This window comes from Colletotrichum destructivum, chromosome 10 (assembly GCF_034447905.1).
Source record: "Colletotrichum destructivum chromosome 10, complete sequence".
NCBI classification, from domain to species: Eukaryota; Fungi; Ascomycota; class Sordariomycetes; order Glomerellales; family Glomerellaceae; genus Colletotrichum; species Colletotrichum destructivum.
In genome coordinates this window covers 494541-507667 of record NC_085905.1, presented here as the reverse complement: position 1 = coordinate 507667, position 13127 = coordinate 494541, and the positions used below count along the sequence as shown (strand labels likewise).

Here is a 13127-nt window from a genome sequence, read left to right as displayed (position 1 = left end):
CTACCTCTTCAACGACATTACATACACTTCTCCCTCAAGTTTAATATAAAATAATCTGTTCAGCTTCATTATCAGACATCTGACTGTTAATGTTTACTGGCTGTGATATCTCCTCTCGGCCTTCATGAATAAGGTCATGTTTCGAGCGCGTGATGAGACGCCTGATTTGAAGCCATCAGCGAAATTCTGATGGGAATGGAGATCGTTTTTACCTGGTCACCCTGCATGATATGACAAGAGGTATGGACACGTGCACATCAAGTGAGCCCGAAAGACCCGACCAACAGTCATCGGGCGAATCGATCAACACACCAATACGCTGGGCCGACCAACAACATGAGAGAAAGCCTCGCTATTCGCCCCATCACAGCCCATGACATACAACCAATGGTGCTCTCTCGAAAAGCTCGCATGACGAGCTTCGCCTCGTTCCCGCGGGCCGCCAATGGCACAGCAACCCAAACTCGCAAACGTCCAAGAAGATGTTCCCCCGAAAACCCCGTGGGATTGGCGGCAAAATCATCTTGGCATAAGCTGGGCCTTCCGGTCTGCCACAACCGATTTGGCTCCATGCATCACCTTGTTTGGGTCTGTTGATTTTCACTCAGCCACAAGGCGAATCTAGTGGGTAGGTCCTTTCCCCTAGAGGCGATGACGAGATTGGCGCTCTTGAAATAGACGAGTATCGCCCTGAATTCAACATTTTATAAGCCTCTTATAAACTACGCACACAAACGAACGGAAACTACGTTGTATCACAACACAAAAAGAACACCTTCTCCAAGATATCAAGATGGGTTTTGTAAGATCGCCAGCATGTCCTACAACCCTACTTCGATGCTGACAGTACTGTTTAGCTCCGTACACTGGGCGACAAGGCCGACAGGTTCATGCTGCACGCCACCAACGCTGCCGGTATGTGTCAATCAAGGCCAAGTTCCACCATTGTTGTCCATACGACGTATTCACGTAGACTAACATCCGAGCCAGCTCTCAGCCGCGCATCCAACACAGGTGGAGTTGATTGTGTCCCCGCCGAAGGCCTCCCTCCGCGATCCAAGGGCAACGGCCAGAGCCAACCTCCCCCACGCCAGTCGAAGATGACGTGGGAAGAGACGCTTGCGGCAGAGAAGGCTGCGAAGGAGAAGGAAGCTGCTCTTGACAAATGAGTGGATGATAAGGTGGAGACGTTCGAGAGTCTCAGGCAGTCGAAAGAGAAGAGTAACGGCGATGAAACGAATACCCGGACGCCTATGGAAGCGTAGCGAAATTGAATAGAAGCGACTTATCATACCGAAGTTTTCTGGGTGGACCATGGAGATAGTTGGACTGATGCCTACATCGAAGGACCCATACGCGTGGTTTCGTCCAGATCCTGTGTTGGAAGTCAGCGAAGCTCTTTCAGAGGCTCAAAGTCCCTGTCGTCGCTGGGGTAAAAGACCCGATGCTACATCATCGTGTTGAGCCCTTCCAGAACCCCCCACCGCAACTGCTCAGAGCTGGCATTGTACCGGCCCCCTATTGCCTCGTACTCGATCTTTCAGTCTCTGACGGTCGTCTGGGTGCCTTTTTGACGCTGCCTAGAATCTCCCGCTGACTGACTTGAACCTGAACACGGGCAATGTCTTAAGGTGCCACCGCGAATAAGTCGCAGATCTATCTCTTTGACCTTGAGGATCATTTTTTGGCTGAGCAGGGAGGTCAATGCACGCCCACTTTGTGTCCATGTGAAGACGTTGATTGTTTTCCCACTGTCGTTGCTGCACTATTTGTAGAGATCAGGTTACAGAGGGCCGGCAAACATGTACACTGGACAGTTTTTCACTTCATGGACAAAATGAAACATAGCCAAGAGAACTCTACTTTGTTGTTTTTTTTGGTTTGTTTTTTTGTACTTCCAGATATAAGAAGCTAATCATACATCTGTGAAAAAGCTTTCGAGGGCCATCATCACTTGGGGTCTAACCAAGTTCAATCACCCGCAGCCAATGTACAACAATGTTTGGTGAGTGCACCGTTTGTCATAACGAGGCTTTCCAACTGTTTCGATTCCACACAAGTCGTTGGAATAGGTGCATAATACGTATCCAGAGTACAGAACAAAGCTGCGCTCACCAGTGCCTTGCAACAACGATAAGAATTGAAGAGAGGACAAGACTGGGGATTTAATGTACACTGATGATAAACGGCGTCGACAAGTGAATGATTCAGGTAGAGATTCGAGGCGTTCACCTTACTAGGTGGGAACAGTACAACCAGATCCTGCCGGGCTGTTTAAGAGATGGAAAAATAGATGGAAGCATGTCTGTTCCGCAAAGGGCAACCCACTCTGGAATCGGACTGTTGACGACGATAGCTATCGCGGGAAGACAACAATTGGGTACGGCCAACGATTCAATCCCCTTAACCCCCAGCCTATTTTCCGAACGGTAGGTGTCGTCATCTCATCTTCCGACTCGCAGCTCCTTAAGCGTATGACTTTTCGGCGATGTTTGACAGGATAGGGAATGATCTGACAGAGCATCCACTTGTACCCTTGTACGCATGCTTTTTTTCCGTTTCATATTATATTGTCTCTGTCTTAAGGTTAATTAAACTTCAGACTCCCGACATCAAAGGGCGGGGCGGGCCTCAAAAAGCGGGAGCTGATAGCTTACGATGAGCCATCTGCTCTTACACAGTAGAGCAGGTCTTGAAACTTGTTTTGCCCACAGCTACAGAGACAAAACCATCCCTCTCTCATCAGTTTGATGATGATGAGAAGTGTTGCGAGGACTGACTGAGGGCTGAGCTGACCGAGTCGGTATGTTGTGGGGCCTGTAAAAATGCATGTGAGGGTGATATCGCCCACATCCCGCTGCGAGCAAGGCAACGAGAAGCTGAAGGGCTGCCAAGTTACGGACCTGCCGAATCACCGTCTGGCGAACCGTGGATTTACGAGCCCAAAACAGTTCATCCCGAGTCAGCAGCATCTGGTGTCCACCAAAAAGCATCCCTGAAAGCCGAGATCAGGGGGAAACGAAAGGGGTCATGATGCGAGTCATTGGCCCCTATCGTGAGGAAGCGGGAACTCCGCAAACAAATGGCATGCCGCCCACCTACTTCGAAATGCAAGGAAACATTACCGTCTTTGATAAACCTCGCCCTTCCCGCCCCTCTCTCGCCCACGCGGGGAGCGGAGAAGGGGGAAAGTGATCTTCTCTCTTGTCCACCAAATAAGGTCCGCCGGCTCAGAGGCGAGCTTTCCAATGTCCAAGACCAGCGAAACGACGGCAAGACAAGATCTATGAAGATGCCCACTGCGGCCGCGGCGTTTCTCATCGCCAACTCGGTGGCGGCGTTCCTCACGGCGGCGGTGGTTGGGCTGCGCGTCGTCTCCCGCGTGCTGGCAGGATCCAAGCTCGGGTGGGATGACTACTTTACGCTGCTGGCGCTGCCGCAGGCGATCAGCTTGCTGGTGATACAGGGAAAATGTAAGGGTTTTCTTGGGTCTTTTTTGTGCTCGGAGACCAATGCTGGGTTGTGCGGGTATCAAAGGCTAACTTCGACCGCAGGGTCGACAGCAGGGCTGGGCTACCATTTGTCAGAGGTGTCAGACAACTGGCTCTACATGGATTCCGTGAGTCTCTCTTCTCGACCGAAAAAGAAAAGGAAAAAAACCATCCGAACGGCACACGGCTAACCTCGACCGTCAACGCAACCCTCAGCTCTTCCTCCCCTTCGAGACCCTCTTCGCGACGGCCAGCCTGACGACGAAGCTGAGCGTGCTCTTCTTCTACCTCCGCGTCTTCACGAGCCGGCCGATGCGCGTGGCGACGAAGTTGACGCTCGTGGTAGTCTTGCTCTGGGGCATCGCCAACATCCTGGAGACGCTGCTCATCTGCCACATCAGCGACGGCGCGTGGCACGCGACGAGACCGGACATCTGCCGCGACCACGAGGCCGCGATTCTCTCGACGGGACTTTTCAACTGCGTCGTCAACAGCTTCGTCATGCTGGTGCCGCTGTACACGATCTGGAGCCTGCGCAAGGTGAGCGTCTCGACGCGGTTTGGCCTCAGCGGCGTCTTTCTGTTGAATCTGATGTGAGTTTGTGGTTCCGTGTCCGAAGACGGGTTAAAACCATGCATCTCCCGTAAACGTGAACTGACCAGCCCTGACAAACCCTCCCAGCGCCATCATCGTGTCGATCGTGCGGCTCTCTATCATGGTGAACGTCCGCAGCCTCGACGAGGTCGTGGAGAACCTCGCCATGACGACCTTCCTGACCGTCCTCGAGACGCACCTGACGATCCTCTGCAACAGCCTGCCGATGCTGCTCCCGCTCTGGGCCTTCTGGAAGCACCGCCGCTTCGAGACGGACGAGTACGTGTCGCGGCTCGGCGGCGACAGCGACCAATCGAGCCGGCGGCACAAGCGGCTGGTGGAGGACCTGACGAACGGGATCCCGCTCGAGACCATGTACGGCGAGAAGATCGCGTCCTTCACGACGACGGTCGGGCGCGGCGAGTCGCGGAGGCGGAGGAAGCGGCCGGGGACGGACGACGACGGCGGGGACGACGGGTCGGATACAGGCTCGACGGCGGGGTTGCCGGGGAACGCGGAGGGCATCAGGATCGAGACGAAGTGGACGATTTCGGAAGAGACGACGAAGTAAAAGCGAGAAGGTAAATTCGTTGAGTCTTATATTGCTATCTTGCAAAGAATCTATTACCATCCCTTCCTGAGTCCTCTATCATCAACACCAGGATAGAAGGAAAAAAACCGATTCACATGATCACATCCCTTTCGGCTCCAATCTTAAAGCTTGCCGATCAGCTCGGGGATCTCGGTAGCAGGCCTGCCGCTCTTCTTGCCGCGGCCGCCGAAACCCCAGCGGATCTGGTTCGGCATGTTGACCTGCACGCCCAGCTCGTCCGCCCAGGCGAACACGAGGCCGGGGTTCTTCTGGAACCCGCGGCCGACGAAGACGAGGTCGAGGCCGTCCTTCTCCAGCAGCCGGTTCGCGAGCTCGGCGTTCTCGATGGAGCCCACGGAGCTCACGGCCATGTCGGAGCCGACGGCCTCCTTCACCTTGATGGCGAAGGGCGCCTGGTACGCCGGGCCGACGTGCGGGTGCTGGCGGGGGTGGTTGCCGCCCGTGCTGATGTCGAGGAGGTCGACGCCGCGGGCGGCGAGGAGCGGGGCGAGGCGGACGGTGTCGTCGCCGGTCCAAGAGGCGGGGATGTCCTTCTGCTCCTCGAGCCAGTCGGTGGCACTGATGCGGAGGAAGAGGGGCATGGTGTCGGGGATGATGGAGCGGGCAAGCTCGACCTGTGGGTTGGGGTGTTAGGAAGAATGATGTGCGGCAAGGTGAGTCTGGGGTTTAGTTGGGGACTTACGATCTCCAGGGTCAGGCGTACGCGGTTCTCCCTGGGATCATGTTAGATGTGTTCCTGAGTGTGGGGGTTATTCTTGGGTCAAGGGACTCACCAGCTTCCGCCGTACTTGTCGGTCCTCGTGTTGCTGACGGGCGAGAGGAACGAGTGCAAGAGGTAGCCGTGAGCTGTACGATGTGTGTTAGTTTTTCGATGATTGATTTGCAAGACATAATCCAAGAACCTACCGTTGTGAATCTCAATCGCGTCAAACCCTGCTTTGACGGCCCTGCGAACGGCATCCCCAGTGGCCTTCTTGAACTCCTCAATGTCCTGCGTCGACATCTCCTTGGGCTGCGCGTGGTGCTCGTTCCACGCGATGGCGCTGGGCGCCTGCACGTCCTCGGGCCACCCATCGAGGTCCTCGCCGGCGACGTCCCCGGAGCTGAGCCAGGGCGCGACGGTGCTGGCCTTCCGGCCGGCGTGGGCGAGCTGAATCATGATCTTCTGGCTCTGGGAGTGGGCGAACTCGACGACGCGGCGCAGCGGCTCGATCTGGCTGTCCTTCCAGATCCCGACGTCCTGCGGCGTGATGCGGCCGCGAGCCTGGACGGCGGCGGCCTCGACGCAGGCGAGGCCTGGGCCGCGCTGGATGATGCCTCCCATGTGGGTGTCGTGCCACTAAGGGGGGGAGGGAGAGGTGTGTTAGCCAGCGTTCCTCGGAGGAGGTTAATTGCGACTGGAAAATAGTTCGAGCTTACCATGGTGTAGTGGCCATCTTGGGCGGAGTATTGGCACAGGGGACTCAGCGCGATGCGATTTTGGAGGACCTGGGGATGGTGAGCGTGTGCTTTGGTGGTTATTGTTGGCGTGACGGGGGGGGGGTTCCGCAACTACGTACCAAGTTTCTCAGCTTCAGGGGACGGAAGAGCTTGGGAACGTCCTTTTGCCCCTCGGGCAGCAGCGCGGTACCGGCAGGGGGGTCTTGTTTGGGGGTGAAGTAGGGAATACCCGGCGCCGGCTCATTAACGATGCCTTTGGGCACATCGGGCTTCTCCTGAATGTTGTGGTGGGTGGTCGACATTGCGATGTTGGAGAAGGCGTCAATTATCAAGAGAAGGGCTGGACAAGAGAAGGCTTGAGTTACAGGTGAGAGACGGATTGGAAAAGTGTTCGATAGAGAAAAATGCAACTAAGGATTTAGTCTTTGATTGGATGCTGTATGGAAAACGTCAATCAAGACTCTTAAGTATGCGAATGAGAAGTTGGGGCTTATGTCTTAGTCTCTTTAGAATGACGAGCTTTAACCATCAATGAGGGAGAGAGAGCACACTGAATTAATAATAATGAGGAGCTAGTAAGCAGACTTATCCAAGATTGATGATCCAGAAGTCCCCGAACAACATGCGAACCGACGTAACAAGCATTGGTGTAGACGTCATGATGTGGCAATGATGCGATCGCTCATTGGCCCGAGACTGACGGAACCACACAGCCAAACTAGCAGAAACCAGCTGAAGATTCTCGAAAGGGTGGACCGCGCTACTCGGGGATCCCAGAGGCCCGGCATGTACCGGACATGTGGGTCCGTGTGCCGGCCGGAACATAGATTCCGCTCCGGGGCTGTCACAATCGGTAGGGGCCGAGGTGCAAAGATGAGCACGAATTTACGGAGCACACTGAATATCGTACACACTTAATGACGAACACTCGATGACAACAAACTTGATGACAAAACACTTAATGGCAAACATTTGATGACATGCATTGTTTGCCACTTGTAGCTGTGGGAAGAGTTGGGTATCGATCAATTCAAACGTTTCCTAGCCGCGCCCCAGGAGAAGAGGCCGTCCGTCCACGACTTTGACACGTCAGAGGAACATGACATATTTTAGCCCAGACGTGAATAAGGAAACCACGTGCCAGCGCGTCATTTCATTAACCCGGGGGGGGGGGGTCATCATGTCATGATGAAGCCTGCCCCGCTCAGCGGCCTCGTCTTCCACTCCAACCCCTCCGCCTCGCCCCGGAACTCGGCCGCCTCCTCGACGAGCTCCCACTGCCCCGTGTCGGGGTCCTTCTTGAGCGACCGGAAGATGATGGTCGCGCCGGCGTCCTCGAAGATAAACTCCCGCCGGCGCAGCCGCCGCCACTGCTCCGACGCCGTGCCGCCCCCCTTTGCGTTCTCCGCCTCGAGCTCCTGGTTCTTACGCAGCACCGCCAGGAACGCCACGCTGTCCCAGAGGCCCTCGCGGCGCGGGTACGCCTCGAGGATGCGCGTCGCGTTCTCCCGCACGAGCGGGTCGCGGCACGTCATGGCGACGACTGTCAGCTGCCACGCGAGCCCGAACTCCATCGAGAAGACGTGGGCCGCCGAGCGGAAGTCGCGCTGCTGCTCGCGCAGCAGGATCTCGACGACGTCGTTGACCTCGCGGCAGTAAGGGGTCATGGAGGCGATGGTCGCCTCGTCGGCGTACTTGGGGAAGAAGCTGTGGAGGAACATGATGAGGTAGTGCATGCGCAGGTGCAGGATCTTGAGGTACTCGCGGCGGTCGACGTCCGCGTCGGACAGCGTCTTGTTGTAGAGCGGCTCGAAGGAGCGGCGCCACTGCTGCAGGCTGGCGGCGGACTTTTCGCAGTAGGCGAGCAGCTCCGGCTGCGTCTGCATGGCCTCGAGGATGCGGTCGATGCCCTGCTCGTCGACGACCTCGTCGAGCTTCAGGTCGTCGACGACGCTGAGGAGCAGCGGGCCGAGCTTGGCGATGCGCCGCTGGCACGTCTTCCACCACGCGTAGGCGTCCTCGGCGTCGTGGAAGACGTCCGGCATGGGCGTCCGGCCCTCGCCGGGGTCCGTGTAGCGCTGGATCTGCATGCTGTACGTCTCGATGGTGTGGCCGCGCGCCTTGAGGCCGCGGATGAGCTCGTAGGCGGGCGAGCGGCTCGCCTTGACGCGGCCGCTGAGGACGGTGCGGCTCTGGACGTCGAGGTGGTTGTACAGATCCAGGACCTCGGTGATGAGCTGCCTCGGGTCCGGCGCCAGGTTCCAGATGCGCTCCTCCGAGTCGGCGCTCGTCAGCAGCTCCTGCAGCAGGACGAAGCCGAACTTGACGTGCTGCAGAGCCGAGTGGCGGTTGCCGCGCATGGCCTCGAAGGCGACGAAGAGGATGGACAGCAGCACGGCCTCCTGGATGCTGGCGGTCTGGAAGTCGGCCTGGCCCTGGAGGCGCAGCGCCTGGCAGTAGTGGATGATGGCGTTCTGGTAGTGCGGGCTCTGCAGCAGGTTGGCGACGGCCGTGAAGTTGCGCGTGACGATGTAGGGGCCCTGGGCCGTGAAGGCCCGGCTGATGGCGCCGATGCCGATGGCGGCGTGGCGCAGGGCCGGGTTCCGGCGGGCGAGCTGGGGCATGGTTGTCGTCCACAACTTGGTGCGGGAGAAGGGGGCGCCGCCGAGCGAGACGCGGACGAGGTCGTTCCAGTCGTCAAAGTAGACGCTCTGCATGTCGTCGGCGAAGTCGAGTGTGTTCATGTCTGGTTCGCGGATGAGCACACGCGGGCTGCCACCGCCGCCGCCGCCTCCGGCGCCGCCTCCGCGATGGCACGAGCGGTCCGGGTTGAGTCTCTCGACCTGCACTCGGGACGACGCCTTGGCTCGCGACTTCCGCGGCTTAACGGCGTATCCGTCGCAGATGCCGCGGGTCTTGAGGCAGTTCATACAGTGGGGCTTGGCCTCATCGCACTTGATGTGTCGTTTCCTGGTTTGAAGATGGTTACATGAGGGAGCCGTGGGGGGTAGTGAGAGTTTACAAAGTTCCAGCAACTAAACTTACTTGCCTAGTGGAGAGGAGCGAGCACAAAAAGGTCAACAAAACACGCCAGATTGGGTGAACAGACCACAGGGGGGGAGGAGACAAGACTTACAGGTAACACATCCTGTCCTCACTTTGGGGGTGCTTGTGCGGGTGTGTCGAGGACGGTAGGCGATGGGTGGTGGTCTGCCGACGCCGGTGCCGTTCTCGCTCTCAAGGGACCCGGCCAGGCTAGGAGCAGTCCGTGGCGACAGAGCGGAGGCGGTTGATGTCGACGCCGTATCTGCAGCATGAGCTGGATCCATTCTGGATGGACGAAGAGGGGGCAGTTAGGGAGGGTTTATCCGAGTGAGGGAAGAGATATGCGAGGCTATCGGTCGGCCGATGAGCTCCGTGTACCGACAGACGGGACGGGCAGGGTTCGGACTCGAACCTTGTAAAAACGCCGATGGCTTTGACTCGGCAAGGGGTCTGTCCAGACCGTTCTGCAGGTCGGGAATCTGTTCGTCTGTCTGCGGGAGGGTCTGTCTATATTGAGCAGCAAAGGCAAGCAACAGCAGATGGTTATCGGCCAGCAAGCAGCAGCAGCAGCAGCAGTACAGGTGTGATGAGATGGGATGGTGGGGTCTAGAGACCGGTATTTGCTGAAGATGCGCCTGGTTGTTTCTTGACAAAGTAGAGCGATTGTGACGTACTTTGGCCGCGGCAGCTTCACATTATTGTTACGTTTGTCATCAAGATGACCAAGGGGCGAGTAAACCAACGACGGGCGAGGCATTTCAGCCTGTGAGTGATCACGCGCGGTGGTGATCCTGGATTGTGCGATGAGCCAGGCTTGGTGCATATCAGAATTGTGAAATTTATGCAGATTTGATGCAGCTCGGCTAGTTGCAAGCGTCTAGGTCCATGCATCGGATCGAGATGAGCAGCGGGTACGTACCCCGGAGCATAGTACCCAAAATTAATTTTCAAGATTCCAGCACGTCCCTCAGCACACATCCCAGTACCTAGGCAAGTAGGTACGTACTGCTTGCGCCATAGCTTGTCTCACTGATGCGGTTTGGCGCGCTGTCACTGCTGGTATGCTGACTGCAGCCGTCGTAAAACTGCTCGCGCCCGGGCAGTTAGAGAGCGCACGCGAGAGAGGCAGAGAGACAGAGAGCGCCAACGTTGGGGCAGCGGGCGTCTAGGCCATACGGCCGCCCCCCCCCCCCCCCCCCCCCCAAATCCCCCCCGCTCTTCCCAATCTCATGGGGGGCTTTCACAGCATCTCACAAAGTGCATATAACACACTTCCGTCCCCGCGTCCATCTTCATCCCTTTCCTCTCTTTCCCTCCTCACCACACTTCTCGCAAGCCGAGATCCTCCCCCCCCGTTCTACTCTTTGAACTGCCATCTAACGGCCCCTCGTTAACGGGGCCGCTACACTCTGCAATCATGCCGGGCGCAACTGCAACTGCAAGCGGCGCCACGCGCCAGACCGCCACAATGTTCTACCAGCCCCAGCAACGGGCTGTCGCATTGGGCGCACGATAGTTCAACTTTGCCCGACGAGGCCGGTCTCCTCGACGATCTCCAGTATCAACACCATCAACAACAACAACAACATCACCAACTACAGTCGTCCGCCGCCGCCGGCCTCCCGGGTGCGGACTTTGGGCTCTTTGGCCCGGAGTCCGTCCTCGATCCCACCCTCGCTTTTCTCGACCCTCTTGACCCGTCTCCTTGGGACACGCTGTCGTGGACGTCGCCCGCTTCCGCGACGCCTCACCTCGGTGCCAGTCCCCTCGATAACTCGCTTGGCCAACGTAAGTCACTTTAACCTACCATCTCACCGATTCGTTCACCGATTCGTTCGACACCGAATGAGTCAACAAACCCCCCCCCCCTTCTACCATCTATCTATTAAACCAGGTCCACTGACTATATATCCAGCATTCCCGTTCATCGACACCTCGCCACCTACCCTCTTCGACACGTTCCCCGACCCCTTCCCAGACACCAACAACCTCTTCCCACCCCAGCTGGATCCCTCCTTCGCCTCCAGCTCCAGCTCCGGCTCCAACCCCAACTCCAACTCCAACAGCCCGAACCAGCCTCCGCCCCTGGACATGGCAGCAGCCTACGCCGCTGTCTCTTCGGGGGCCCCGCCGCCGCTGCTGCCGCCCTCCCGCGCCTCGCCCAACACCTCGGACGGCCGGGACTCGGACGTCGCCACGCCCCACGCCGACAAGATCCTCCGCCGCCAGCGCAACACCATCGCCGCGCGCAAGTACCGCCAGAAGAAGGTCGATCGCATCGACGAGCTCGAGGCCATGCTCAAGGAGATGACGCGCGAGAGGGACGACCTGCGCATCCGCCTCGCGCGCCAGGAGGCCGAGACCGAAGCCCTCAAGAGCATCATGCGCGCGGACGCCAAGAAATAAAGTCTGTGAGCCAGCTCAGCTGATCTGGACTGTGTGTGTGTGTGTGTTATCATGCGAGGGGAGTTGTTATTCGATGGGGGCAGGGGAAAAGGGGTGTTCTTGACGCAAGTCGAGACGATGTCTCTGGTGCTGTTGTCGTTTTATGTAGCGATGTATTTTTTGAATGGAAATGGTTACCAATCGCTTCTTGCCTATACTGCCTTAGCATCTCTTACCCTCACCTTGCACGACAGTCGATGGTTGCGTGTGAACTTGTATCATTCATACCACGAGCTCCATGCCATTTTGTTCTATCTCTCGGGGCTTATATACTGTCGCTCAGTTATGCCCCCGTCATGATGGTTCACAGTCGACCGCAGATGGCTCATCCAGCACGCCATCCTCCTCCTCTTAACAGTCGAGCCCTGAGTATCCCGACTAATTCACCAAAGAGGGGTATGTCTGTTATCTATCGTACCCAGACTGCTGTTTTCTCTCAGCTCACCATTACGTCCGAGTCCATCAAAATGGCTCAACATGACTCTCGAGTAATGTTGATCAACATACAAATTATAAAACCTACGACCCTCATCGCAGTGACAACATCTCCATCTCAGTCTGTCACCCAGGACCCTCGGCTCTTGAGATCCCCCCTCGATAGGATGGGTGTGCCACTGGCTCGTGCTCAATCTTGGTTTCATCCCTCCCCCATGGCTATCACCACCATCCCAACCGACCTCTCCACTCTCCACTCTCCACTCTCCTTCTTATGAGATGCGGCGAGAGACGTACCCGACCAATCCTTGCTAGCGCGGATGAATCATCGTGAGCCACCCGCCGTCACCCTTGGCGTTCAGCCCACGATCTGACCACCCACCCGGCCAGCCAGCCAGTCGCTGATCGCCCTGCCGTTCGCAGCGGGGCTGCGTTCCCCACGGCCCACGGATACTTTTGTCCACCGATAGTCCGACAGGACAAGGCGCCACCAATGGGGACGCGGGAATGTGCGAGGACACCGAAGGGCGTCTCGGTGCGTGTATGCATTTATGCAGATGTTACTGATTGGCGGGGCTCTGCTTATGATAGTTACCGTTCAATCGGATCTGTACAAATCTGCACAAATCTGTACTTCTATGCACATCTGTGTATATCTCTGCATATCTATGCACAGCGGAGTTGCGTTCCCAACTCGAAAAGGGCTGCATGCCCCCCATCCCTTCCCTGACCTTACATGCTTTCTGTCCACCCTTCATCTGTACTTTCGACACATGGACTGGTTGGTTAGATCTCAAATTTCTCCAGATTGGCTCCTGGCGAGATTGTTCGGATTAACTTACCAGCGACGCAACGAACGTGTGCTTTCAACAAACACCCCCCCGCGGAGGCTTGGCGGGACGTGACGCCGTGCAAGTGGACAACAGTCGGCGTCGCTACTTGGCGGGTGATGTTGTTTTCCCAGCAGTTCGGTTGATGCTGCGAATCGTACGAGGAAGCGTCTCAAGCACCACTTTCATTGCAGCTGCCCCCTGGTTGAGCTAGTCCAAACAGAATAAGGTCTT

The 13127-nt window shown here is 57.1% G+C and overlaps 5 protein-coding genes across 5 annotated transcripts; 3 read left to right on the top strand and 2 right to left on the bottom strand.

The window, feature by feature from the left end:
• Positions 1-711: 711 nt before the first annotated feature.
• On the top strand, positions 712-1226 carry CDEST_14425 (uncharacterized protein). The gene is made up of 3 exons (XM_062930581.1): positions 712-802; positions 858-915; positions 991-1226. The coding sequence occupies exons 1-3, from the start codon at positions 794-796 to the stop codon at positions 1167-1169; spliced, it is 246 nt and encodes an 81-aa protein (XP_062786632.1). The 5' UTR covers positions 712-793; the 3' UTR covers positions 1170-1226.
• Positions 1227-3283: 2057 nt separating this feature from the next.
• CDEST_14424 (uncharacterized protein) lies at positions 3284-4657 on the top strand. Its single transcript, XM_062930580.1, has 3 exons — positions 3284-3619; positions 3708-4084; positions 4173-4657. The coding sequence occupies exons 1-3, from the start codon at positions 3287-3289 to the stop codon at positions 4654-4656; spliced, it is 1194 nt and encodes a 397-aa protein (XP_062786631.1). The 5' UTR covers positions 3284-3286; the 3' UTR covers position 4657.
• Positions 4658-4679: 22 nt separating this feature from the next.
• On the bottom strand, positions 4680-6639 carry CDEST_14423 (Putative NADH:flavin oxidoreductase/NADH oxidase, aldolase-type TIM barrel, NADPH dehydrogenase YqjM). Its single transcript, XM_062930579.1, has 6 exons — positions 6258-6639; positions 6118-6186; positions 5605-6037; positions 5472-5544; positions 5381-5411; positions 4680-5312 (listed from the first exon to the last, which is right to left on the bottom strand). The coding sequence occupies exons 1-6, from the start codon at positions 6438-6440 to the stop codon at positions 4800-4802; spliced, it is 1302 nt and encodes a 433-aa protein (XP_062786630.1). The 5' UTR covers positions 6441-6639; the 3' UTR covers positions 4680-4799.
• Positions 6640-7316: 677 nt separating this feature from the next.
• CDEST_14422 (uncharacterized protein) lies at positions 7317-9068 on the bottom strand (the record flags this gene model as incomplete). The annotated part of the gene is made up of 1 exon (XM_062930578.1): positions 7317-9068. The coding sequence occupies one exon, from the start codon at positions 9066-9068 to the stop codon at positions 7317-7319; it is 1752 nt and encodes a 583-aa protein (XP_062786629.1).
• A 1015-nt stretch (positions 9069-10083) lies between these two features.
• CDEST_14421 (Putative CCAAT/enhancer-binding protein C/EBP) lies at positions 10084-11589 on the top strand (the record flags this gene model as incomplete). Its single annotated transcript, XM_062930577.1, has 3 exons — positions 10084-10094; positions 10664-10971; positions 11099-11589. 3 exons carry the CDS (start codon positions 10084-10086, stop codon positions 11587-11589), a joined length of 810 nt encoding a protein of 269 aa, XP_062786628.1.
• Positions 11590-13127: the final 1538 nt, after the last annotated feature.